Below are 12,570 nucleotides of genomic sequence, written 5' to 3'. Positions count from 1 at the left end.
TTGGTAGTGACGTTAACGTTTTCTAAGAAATTTATTTGAAGTATCTTTTCTATCAATAAATGTGCGAATGCGTATTTGGCATATGAAACAACTGTGATCTGTATCTGAGAAAGAAATACTTCAAATCTTAGCATAGGCTACATAATATTGGTACCGCGCCACAATTAATTGCTCTTATTGACTTACACACTAAACTTGTCACTTTCCAAGGCCGATAGAGCATTTTCAACTGACATGTTCTACCGACCATATGATAGCTAATGGCTTTGGCTGTAATAAAACATTCAACTTTTGCCAACATGACCGTTCAGAATTTGAGCTAGAAGAGCTCAAAATTTATCATAGTGCTCCCCAACCCAGATAGCGAAATCTTCTTGTTCAGCCAAGATTTTCTAAAATACCTTAAATCACCTTCAATCCTCCGGATTTTTTTACCATCAGTAGTTTATTTCATCCTCTTCAACATCCAAGCATAAAAAAATGGTGATTACTCAGAAAATGCCAAACAAATCAACACAGCAGGGCACTTTAAAGCTATTTTCCGACAATGGTTAATCTCTCAAGCGGACGTGCACTACTCTAATTGTGGTGTGATTCCTATAATGACAATACATATGATCTGAAGAAAAGATATTAGTTGCGGGTCCATACGCTAACAGATAAAACAATCGAAATTACCACCGAATGGTGGTGTAGACCTTATGAGAAAACCAGAGTAAAATGTAAGGAATGCACGAGAGCGACGCGTGATAAAATTATCCAATATTTACCGTTTCATAATCCAAGTTACATTGTTCTAACTAATCTATATAGCGCCCAAAACAAATTATGAATGCAGAGAGGGCCACGCCCATCCATGGACCCCCCCCCCCTTTCCCCGGTAAACCCTCGGTTAAGGTTCTTCGTTGGACGAAGTCAGCGATTTTTTAGGAAGGATCTTAAATGTGTAAGAATTTACAGGTACTTTCCTCAAGATTTTATACATCCTTTATGGCATATATAGACTACTAGATTTAAGGATCCTAGCTTAATAACTTTCATTTCTTTCTTTTCAGTTTTGGCGGGATTTTCTTCCGATAAAAAATGTCCAGTGACCTCGCACTGCAACGATGGAGAATGTATAAGGTAAGAGCTTCTTGTTGAAGTTTTTATTACATTTTCACTGAGGGAAGGATGCCTGACGGGGGCGGTTAGTGAAACTGTCTTGTGTGGGGACGGGGGTGGGTACGTCAACTGGGATAGGCCTCTAAACCTACAAAGGAGGCATATACCATAAGCACCCTCAACCAGTAACACGAGGGAGGGGGGGGGGTAATTCTTGGTTTGCATGATGGATGCAGAAACACACCTACCCCTGTATTAGGCCTATACTGGTTAAGTCTTTTGAATGAAGAGATTTTAATGAAGATCCACGCAAGGCACCAATAGATATTAATTCACTGAATGACATCTCGCCATTTTGTGAGTGAGAATGCTTGCGTATCAGTACGCTATTTGAGACGAACTTTTGTACAACCTTTATTTGTATGTAAAGTTTGCTTACAATATTGTCTGTAATATGAAACGGTGTTTGCCTACATGTTGCGGGGGGGGGGGGGGTCAAGTTATCTGTAAGGTAGAAGAACAGAGACGTATTTTGTTCGAAACTCTTAGCATTATCAAGCACGGACACCGTTATGTCCAACTTATAACACAATTTACCACGAAAAGCTCATCTCCTACAATATATAACACTTAAGGATACGAACAGTTTAATTTATATTTGTTTGTAAGTTTCCATGATATGTCGTAAAACTGATAACAATAACCATGTTCACTATTTCTATTTTGCAGCGTAAAACCTCTCAGCTGTGAGAATGGATTCTGCAACTCAACGTCAAATGTTTGTGACTGCTTGCCATGCTGGTCAGGAGAAAACTGTGACATATTATGTAAGATATATATACGTCATAATTTTCGCCATATTTTATACATCATAATCAAATAATTGTGTTATGCTTTAGAAAAGATGTACAAAGGTATATTGATTCGACCAGAAAGCTGAACAAAGGTGTATGTGAATATTTTAACCCTGAGATAAAAACCTCCATTAAAATAGGAGATTGGTCCTTTGAGGTTTACGCCCTAAAGAATGTAATTGCCCCCCCTCTCCCCTCCCCCTTTAAAATCAAACTTAATACCTCTGTTTGTTCTTTTAAACGTGACTTAAAGACTTATCTTTTAGACATTGTTTTACTTTAATGATATCTGCTAACTTTGTTCTACCCCCTTGTTGTCTTCACTGTTTTGTTTTATTCAGTACTTTTATGTCGCTCTTGTTAGTTTGGATTTTACAGTATCTCTAGTTTGCGTTTTAATTGTTTATAGCTTTCGTTTGTTGTTTATATTGTCTTATCTATTTCATTTCATTGTTATTTTCCTTTATTAAGTTATGAAATTACTTTTATTTGTAAAGCGTTCAAAGCTTACTTTTAGAATAAGTGCTATATAAACAGATAAATGTAATTTAATAATAAAAAATAGTCATATGAGATAGTGGTTTGCAAACCATGGTATTGTGAAATATGGCCCATGTTACCATGGTTTTAATAGAAGTAAGTCGTTGGACGGTAAACTAGCCTTGAAGTATGTTGCACTTTGATAACTTGTTTGTGAGATCGCGCGACAGAGATACTCATCATGTTTTCTTCTGAGGAAAAACCACCATTATCCGATCCTATCGGCTCTTCTCGTCCCTTTGGCGAAAGTCGTCGAGGAGTAAAGTAAGGATATTTCGCAGTTATCTTCACCTTGTCAATATCTGGTGGAACCCTTCACTCCGGTTCAAGTATTAACAACATTGGTTTATGAATGTGGACCAGCATATCTGCCATGTAGCCTATGCTCTTTAATAACTATAAACTTACAGATAATTAACCACCATGAAACGCGTCGATGCTTAGTGTGTATAGAAACCTACTATACCTCAGTGTGTATGTGTTGGGGGGGGGGGGGTTAGGGGAGGAGGGGTGACGAAGACTTCGACGAATGGAAGGGAAACTTGCGCTAGGCGCCCACTCGATTAGCCGAACTCAATCGTTCAGTCAGTAGGCCCACAGACTAAATTTTACGCAACATTAAACACGAAATGTAGCCTATTTGTACAGAAAATCCACTCAAGAAAGTAACCTTATCCAAATGCTGTAGAAGAAAACATCACTTACTCAGTCAGCAAGACATTGTTTGTGTGTGAATGTGTGTGTGTGTGTGTGGGAGGGGGGGGGGTAGCTAATGAATGGCTTGGCAACCTACCGAAAAAATCATTTTCTGATAATGTTTTGGAGGCCAGCCTGTAGATATGAGGCCTAAGTAAACACCCCAACGTAACTACGTCACTGAAGTGACTTCATGCTCAAGCCTAGTACCCTCGCTTGGTATAAGGAAGAAATGCGGATTCCTATATACGGTAAATGGACACTGAGTCAACTCAGCTCTTCAGTGCCAGTATCGTGGTTCTTGAAAGCTTTGCAGATCAATACTGCTTATCGAATAAGGCAGTACAAAGGAGCACCAAGTATTGATTCGTTCTTAGTCAAAAGGTGTTCTTGAAGTCCTCAATAATTTATCTCTTTATTCGAGAATAATGAACAACTACTGCAACGTATTTAGTAACAAGGCCTAATGGTGACGAAAGCACAGTAGTTCTGTGTTAATCCATCTTGCAGTGTGCAGTATCCTGAAATACGTTTGTGCGTCATGTAGATCGTTTATCGACCTTCGGCTAAGGTCTTGGGTAATATTTACTAGTGACGTGCACAGAATTTCAAATGTGCGATTCCAAATCCCCTCCCCCTCCCCCTCCCCCTCCCCTCCCCGACTGATTAAGGCAGGGGAATGAACCTTTTATGGACGGGTTGTAGGCGGATAAAAGATTTTACGAATGAGATGTGTGACTGTGCAGGTCTTTGAAGGCGACGCCTATGGAGTGTACAATGTCAAATTGTACAAAATTCTGAGGCATAACGTAGATCTATAATTGGGTCTGGTCGTAAGGTTGTGCTAGTTAATGACAATAGAGGGGTGGTTGGGGGGGGGGGTTAGCATGTAAGGTTTACCTCTCCTCCTATTCGCCACTGCAAAGGAGGTGATGACTCGGTATTATCAATTTAATTTGTAATTCTGACTTATGAAAGAAAGAAAAAAAACTGAACGTTTTGCTTGATCCTGACTGCGGGTGGAGGTGGGGGATTTCCCCCTTCCGCAGGCTTTGCTGTATATGTTAGTGTATATTCACTCGATGTAACACTCGTATAATGGTACAGGGGTTGACACTTAGTTGATCAAGTTGTTGAGTATTTAGCGTGCCTATGTAGGCGCTCTGCCACCCTTTGGAGACTTTTCTTAAAAGTTATTTATACCTTGCATTTGAAAGGGTCCTAAGTAGAGTTACCATCATAGTTCAGCTGAAGAAAACGAGGACAGGGTGTCCCCTTTCTGCGGAAAAAATTGGTTTGGAAGGGTACCTACTTGAAAGGGGTATACCGTACCAGATATAAAGTTAATATGCTCAATCTCGGTGTAAGATCAGATCAATTGAAAAAATTGTTACTATTGGCAATAAACCCTTCTTGTTACTATTGGCAATAAACCCTTCTTGTGATCAAATTGGAGGTGCAAGATGACAATTATCATCGAGTAAACTTTTCTGATGAATTGATTACAACTTTTTCGGAGTTAGCTAAAATGTACACATTTTTAAATCTACATAAATAATGAAAAAAAATATATCAATTGTTGGATTATAATATTTTGGAATCTATAATTTACAGTTGATGCGACTAAAGATGGGGAAGCCCATTTTATTGCGATAGTCACAGTGTGTTAATCTCCGATCGGCTTCCAAGCCTCCCGAGCGTTAATGAAACTGTTGGAGACAGTGGCGTAGGAAGGTACTTTTGAGTGGGGGGGGGGGGCTGAAGACTGATGGCCGGCCTGGGGGAGGGGTCTAAGGGGAGGGGTGTCCCCCTCCCCTTTGGAATTTTTTGCATTTCCAGGTGGCCTCTGATGCAACTTGGTGCAATATAGCACACTTGTATTTTCACCTAAAAAAAGGGGTTTTCTGACTTGCGAAGCGGGGGGGGGGGCGGAATGATACTTCCGCCCCTCCACATTTTTCACTGGGGGGCTGGCGCCCCCCAGCTCCCCGGTTCCTACGCCCTTGGTTGGAGACCTGAAATTGTCATTTTTGTTCCGGTAGCCCTTTCCCCTTCCATACCGATCCAAGCTGCATGAAGATATGACCTAATATACCTTCTCATTCCCACAGTCACACAGCGATGAAATAACATTGATTAACTTTGATTCTTTTCTAGTGAATGAGCATTGGCCAACTTTTCGACAGAAAGAAGTTGCGGTGTCATTTAAGTACAACGAAGCAGCTTACGTCACAACTGTTACGGCAGAAGATCCTGACGTCACCACCTGTGAAGAAACTGAAAACACCGATGGATGCCCGTGTGGTGACATTCTGTATGCCATCGAGCATGGTAACGAAGAATCAATTTTCCTAATAGAACCTACTACCGGTGTTTTAAGGCTTGCCTCTGGTGACTCCCTACCATCGGATAAAACAGTTTATGAACTGACAGTGTCTGCCAGAAACCCTGTTCATCAGTCTAGAAAGGGATTAAAATCAAAGCAGGCACCAAATGATGACTCAGATACCTGCATTGTAAGAATCTCAACACAAGAATCAAAAGTATTAAATACTTATGAGGAAGCCGTGAACAAGCCCCATAGCCGTCGAAAACGATCGGTGAGTTTTTTGTTTAATTGTTATGTAATGATATATATAATACAATTACAGCTTATAAATACCGAGAGTATACAGCTGGTTGAGAGGGGAAATGTATACAGTGAGGGAAGAGGATGGTGGGCGTGAATGAGTGGGGGTGGAGATGGGAAGGGAAGGGAATCACACGGGCTTGAAGAGTGGAGAGTACGTCAGGAGAAAAGGACGAGTGGGAAATATAAGAGAAAAAAATGAAAGTTGAGATCAGACAACATCCAACAGTATCTATAGTAATATATCAATCATATAGTTTCCTGCGCATTTCTCGGTATTTTTATTAGTACCTCAATGTAGTAGTGAAAGTGAGAGCTGAGTTAGACAAATGTGTGAATGGGCATGCATGATTGGACCGAAAGCAGTACAGCCAGTGCGACGTTTTTTAACCCCCCCCCCCCGAAAAACAAAAAAAAAATCTTTTCGAATACAGCTTTCGTACGTAACATTTTTCACTGGGTGTGTGACATAATTAATTTAGGGTATGTGTAATAATCTCAACAACGTTTGTTATGTTCTGTCCTTGGTTTGATCAATATAAATGATTTTAAGCATCGTTTAAGTTGCTATTTGCCCTATAGCCCACTTGTTATAAGTAAATGCGTGCAAGTAAATAAATGCAGATGCCATAGTATATATAGTGCCATTTTAATTTTCCTTTGTGATATATTGAGCATCTTTAAAAAAAAAAAATTAATGGATGAAAGTTTAGTCCAGTAATTAAACGTAATACGTATAGCGAATTCCGTTACACAAAACCGTTCGCTAAATTTTGAGATGTCATTTTTTCACGAAAAGATGCAATGATTGCAGCTAGCACATTAAAAGTTACAACCCCCCCCCCCCAAAAAAAAAAAAAAAAAAACCTCTTGCTATAAATGGCAACATGCATTGAGCTACAATCGGTGTCAAATGTGCTATTGAATTATAAGACTACCCAGTGCAAGTAGTCACGTGGCGTATCGTCATACATTTGCGGGTTTTTTTTGCATGGAATTGAAAATTACCATACCCATCCTAAGCTTACACCCCATCACTCCATCCCTCTTCCCAGTGCCGTAGGTGGGAAGCCTTTTCTTTTATGTTTCAAGAGTTCTCGGACTCTCAGCTGGAAATATCGACTGTGTTTTCTCATCAAAGATTGTTAACCTTAGTCTTTGGTCACCATAAAATAACGACGTTAAGTTTATGGTTACGGTACCAAACGACGTTAAGTTTATGGTTACGGTACCAGTTAAGAGTACGTTTCTTACAATTAGTTTATATCTAATCCTATCGATTATACTATTTTGCTTTTGATAATCATTATATAGGGTGTTTCTACCCTTAAATGTAGGAAGGGAGTAATATATGTCACAATTTGTTTTTTTCTACGTTCAAGTTCATGTTCTTACCTTTGTTCTAATGATAAGCTAACGACACATGGCACTGTAGGCTACAATACTCTTCTACTTCTATGTTGGTACTCGGCAACATCCACTTCAGGATACAACGCCGAGGGTCACAAACCATGAGTGCATGTGACGTGAGGCTCTAACTTAATCAGGGCCTACCTTTATTTTTAAGTTGTATCTATGTATGTATTTTAGATCCTCCTGCAAGCGGGAACTCGCGAAGAAGCCTCATTGGCTTATCAAAGACGCAAGTTGACCGAAGTCAGTCTCTTAGATTCATATTTAACGTCCATGATTATGAATTGTCAATTGTAAACAACTCTAACTGGACGGCATACATCTTGGAGTTACTCGAACTCGGGACCTTCTGATTGAAAGACCCGACGTTACGTTAAGTTAGGACTAAACCTAGGCTAGGCCCAACGTTAGGCTTACACTAGTTACATCGATTTATCCTAACTAGGTATCATGAATACCGGCAACTTGCAAGATTGATGAATTGATACAATCTAAGTTAACGACTAATGATATTATTTTGTTAAAGGCACCTACAGAATGTGAATGTGGGGATGGTTGATCAAAATTTCTGCTCCATTAGTCAAAAATGTGATTTCAGTTCACTCAAATGACAAGACATTTCTGACCATGACCCATCATTTTGCTTACCAAAGTTTTGTTCAAACTAGATAGCTGAAGAAAAGAGCATATTTATAACACAGATTGACTCAGAAAGATTGGCATTGTTCAGGTAGATAATTAACATAGTAGTTTTGCTCTTAGCATCACCAAACCACAGTAGCCTATACCAATATCCTATGTTACTTGTAACTTTCTCTGTGTAAAACATCGCAAAATATTTGGAAACTTCATCTTCTCTAGATGAATATGTGTATGTACCAATCTCATCATTATCTGAGGAATGATGATATTTATTCATAAGATTTGCTTTTGGAGAAGTTGGCCTCAAGCTGCTACACTTTCCAGTAGGTTGTAATATGGTGTGTGTCTCTCTGACCTAGCCATTTGATATTCATACTTATCTGGATATCCCTCTAACCGACTTAGGTGTAGTTAAAACCATTTGACTCCTTTTACTAAGTGAATTATTAAAGGCTTAACCAAATAACAAAAACAGTTATCCCACAAATTTATTGTAAATAGTAAATACTATACTTCATTTTAAGCCTTTGAATTTATGCTGTTTTCATGGAATATAAAAACATTTCAATGGAAGAATGTTCAATGGAATCGTCAGATCATTGTTCCCAGGTACAATATCTTCCATCAGCAATGGTGTATGGTTGGTATCACCAGATTGTGACAAACAATGCAAAATGCAGCATTAATTAACAAATTGGGTATGTTCACATGTATACATACAAGTGTAAAGTGCATAGCTACTGTATATATTACGTGTATGTATATATTGCATTAACTGTATGTATTTATTCTTAGTATATTAAAATAAAAGTATTACAATGTTGTTTGTCTTTTGACTCTCTTCCCTCTAGAATGCAGGTATTCCGTCAGAAATAACCTTTTTCGTCGAGAAGCTTGGTGATTTTGCTGATGCATCTGAAGTGAACATAGCAGACACGGTTCCTTTCAAATTGACAATATGGCTTCCTGTCCTAACAACCGACCTAAAGATCGAACTTTTGGCCCCATATGAAACAACTGCTGTGTTTACTTTCTGCAACCCTCAGTTATCCCACATTGGTAATAACATTCAAGGTGTAGATGCTGCTAGCATCGTTCCAGTATTTGAGGCAAAGAATGGGGATTACAAGGTAAGCATGAATTTTACATCTTGAATTCCTTTGTTAAGTTTTTCTTTTTTACTCCGTCCCATTGTTTCCCTGGAAGACAGTGGATACCCTTATTATTTATGTGACTGATGTACAAATGACAAAGCAGTGTAGCACATGGTTAGAGCACCTGGCACACAACCATAAGGTTCCTTGTTCAAAATCCCAACAGGACCCAGATTCTCATTACATATTCAAAATGGCATTTTGCTGTATTGTTGAGTGAGTCTTCCATGGATATGTCAATCCTGTTCAGATGTCTCACTGGCCCTACGTTCCAAATTTTTCCCATGCATTTGAGGAGCTTGAACTTGGACAGCAAGATGTCCCAGAAAATTAAAACATGCTTTGAGAAATGTAGGCAGTGAAATGATTATGAAATATGAAATCATTATTTTACTATGTAGCCTTTTTTAGTCATCAAAACATTGTCGATAAACTTTGATTTCTCCATTCGTTGCAACTTCTTATACCTTGGTTCTGTCCGATTTAGTATGACCAGGTCATTCTTGACCTGGGGTCAGTCACAAACTCCGGCACCAATACAGCCAATGATGAGGCTAGCCAGATTGAAGTCTCGTTTAACGCCATCTTGGAGTACAACAACGCCACTCAGTATGACACAGAGAACTATGTCATTTCGGCTGGTATTCTTTACGAAAACACAGACAACATTTGGATCGGACAGTTTAGTTTTACAGCAACTGACGATAGCTCTGAATGGGTAAGGGAAATAAAAACTATTGATCACTCCTGACAGGATCATTTTTTTTCAGTCTGTAAGGCAAATTTGAATTAATACTAATAAAACTTTGATCCTGATCAACCATATTTCAAAATGAGTGCCTTTGGAGAGGTATCCATGACAACCACTCTGTCTCTAGATAAAGCCATGGTGAGATTGTACCCATAGTTATATTTTCTAGAATTATCCTATACTATTACCCACCCTCATGTATATGTACTCACATTTGGGAACTTGGGAAATCTAGGGTATATATAACTAGTGTAAGATTAACTACTCTTCACCATGCTATAAGGGTCCTGCTCTTGTACTCATACTAAAAGTCTCAACAACAAAAAAAGATTGACAGCTTAGCATTACAAATGCTTGAGGGTAAGGTGGATTTTTTTAAGAAACTTTAAAACTGCATAAGTTTGTTGTCAGAGCTAGGGTGTATGTTGTCATGATATAAATGAAAGAAACTTAAAAAATATATAAAGTTTTCGTCTGTACAGAGCTGCTCTGTTTATTCAACTTGGAACCTTAGAATGGTTGTACAATCTTTTCATAATTCATTATTTATTTATAGAAATATCAATTTCCTTACGATTCCATTTATAAATTAGCCTACATTTGTAAAACTGAAATGAAATGGTTGACAATTCTCGTTCCAGATTCCTCAATCCCCTTCCGTGAATGTGATCGGGCCCTCGTCTGTGGGCATCGATTCATCTGCGGTCTTTGCCATTGACTTTACTCTCCTGAACTTTGCTCAGAAGGTTTACATGGAAGTATTAGCTGATAATTTTACCTCTGACCCTGTCATGACAGTCTGTTTCCTGGGATATCTTGGCACAGGTAACGTTGTTGACTAGCATGAAATAATTTCTCATTTAATAATTGCAAGCATATATGGGGACTACATTTATCCAGAGCTGTGAAGGAAGGTGGAGAGGAGGCAGGGGGAGGTGAATTCAAGTACCTTTATGGAAGTGCCAGAGGCAAATCAAGGATTTTTATATGAGAATATCTGCAATTTTTTGTTTTCTCCCTTTCATATTTCTTTGCGACTCTCCAAAACATTTTGATGACCTTAAAAATGGGGCCGGGACCCCAACTTCAAATACCAGGGACCTACAACCCCGGACGCTCCGATTTTTCTCTTTGGCTTTCATGTCTTCGGTTTCTCTGCTGCAATGATACTCACTCCAAGGGGAATTCTACTTGAAACCTGTACACATAGTGTTGTACTTGTAATACAAATCTGGTTGCTGGATGTTTTCATCAGTATTTCTTATTTATTTTTTTCTTCATGGAAAGGGTCCAACTTTAACTGCATGCCAGAGTTATTGCCTCAGATGTCATACTACCAAGACAATGAAACACAGACAACGCAGATAGCCAGGTTAGAACTTGGTTCTATCGTCAATCCAGGTAAGATAATGACTACTTTTCATTGTCTATACCAAGTAATAGGTTTAAAGGGAAAAATGACAACATTTATGTATTATTATATCAGTATGTAATTATTGTTCATTCAACCTCAGTTGCATTCAACATTTAACTTCAGTCATTATGTAAAATTATATGAACTGGGCATAATAGTAATTTACTGTAGAACTGTTCACCCATATCAAGTATTCTTCTGCCCTCCACAATATATTTTACATGACTTGGAATATATTAGGGGAAATGTATCCATCTCAAAAATAATGCTAATGAGCTTTGCTTGTTGAAAAAGCAAAATTTCATTTAATAGTGTAATGTAGAATATATGTAGACATTCTCTGAATGGTGGATAATAATAATAAGTAAAATTTATATACCGCATAATCAGCAAAGCTGCTCAAAGCGCTTTACAAATGTAAAACCTAAAAACAAATAGTAACAAAAACCAAAATATTAAATATATAGAACCAATAAGGCAAAAAACTGTAAAAGCCAAAAGCAACAATATATAAAACAGACCTGTACTTAAAGATACTAAAAAGTTAAACGCATATAGTCCAAAACAATTTTAGAAGTATGTAAATAGTAAAATAGATTAAATCATAGTCAATGTTTAAATATAAATAAGTATGAGAAACTATAGTACAGTAAGACAATTATTGTAAAATACAATGATGAGAATAGGAAGTTTGGACAAGAGTGGGATGCAAAGCAGTGACCTCAGACACCCAAGTCCTATGTTCCACTAGATATTTAAGCTTTTTCAATCAGATGTTCACCATAACAACAGTTGGAGGGGAAGTAAGGGTGGGGCAGGTTGTGGGGGGGGGACAAATAATCACAACCCATTTTGGTTTAGTATAATCCAGAGGAAAGCAAAGAAACGATCCAAGTACAGAGGTAACTAAAAATATAAATTGCTAAAGATTTATCACAAACTTACATACAATGGAGGAATTAAGTTTGGCTATATGTTTATATTTTAATAAGCAATATGTGCCATATCTTTTGGTTAAACTTCAGTATGAAAATACTTATGTATAAATCCCCACTGTCCCTTTTATGATTATTTTCTTTTTTGTCTCTTTGCAAGTCCTAAAAATAAATTTAATATTCATTAAATGAATCTGTTGATTAACTGAAAGTGTCTTTGGGTCTTGTGGTTTCATCACAGGATTGAGAAATGGTAATGAGAACGGCGAAGATAACAAGATCTACACGCAGGCTGTCATACACCTGACAAACAGCGCGGAGGTGATTGAGAATACTAAGTACTGGTTCGGTGTAGCCCTGGACATTGACGGATACAGAATCTATTCAAACCAGGTGGCCATTACTGCTGCAGCACAGAGTGACCCTAATATGGTAAGA

The 12,570-nt window shown here is 38.1% G+C and overlaps 1 protein-coding gene across 2 annotated transcripts in view; it reads left to right on the top strand.

Moving 5' to 3' along the window:
- The window catches only part of LOC139962075 (uncharacterized), a 41,047-nt gene that overhangs the window by 3,400 nt on the left and 25,077 nt on the right, over positions 1–12,570 (top strand). Inside the window, exons 2-9 of one of the 2 annotated variants that reach the window (XM_071961926.1) lie at positions 1,056–1,125; positions 1,834–1,931; positions 5,352–5,794; positions 8,730–9,008; positions 9,520–9,750; positions 10,425–10,608; positions 11,071–11,184; positions 12,374–12,564. In XM_071961926.1, coding sequence (XP_071818027.1) covers positions 1,056–1,125; positions 1,834–1,931; positions 5,352–5,794; positions 8,730–9,008; positions 9,520–9,750; positions 10,425–10,608; positions 11,071–11,184; positions 12,374–12,564 — 1,610 coding nt within the window. Of the gene's footprint in view, positions 1–1,055; positions 1,126–1,833; positions 1,932–5,351; positions 5,795–7,387; positions 7,466–8,729; positions 9,009–9,519; positions 9,751–10,424; positions 10,609–11,070; positions 11,185–12,373; positions 12,565–12,570 lie in introns of those variants that run through there. The other variant, XM_071961927.1, reaches the window with a different exon arrangement.

This window comes from Apostichopus japonicus, chromosome 20 (genome assembly GCF_037975245.1).
Source record: "Apostichopus japonicus isolate 1M-3 chromosome 20, ASM3797524v1, whole genome shotgun sequence".
In the NCBI taxonomy this organism is placed as follows: domain Eukaryota; kingdom Metazoa; phylum Echinodermata; class Holothuroidea; order Aspidochirotida; family Stichopodidae; genus Apostichopus; species Apostichopus japonicus.
This window is presented reverse-complemented; position numbering and strand designations above follow the sequence as displayed.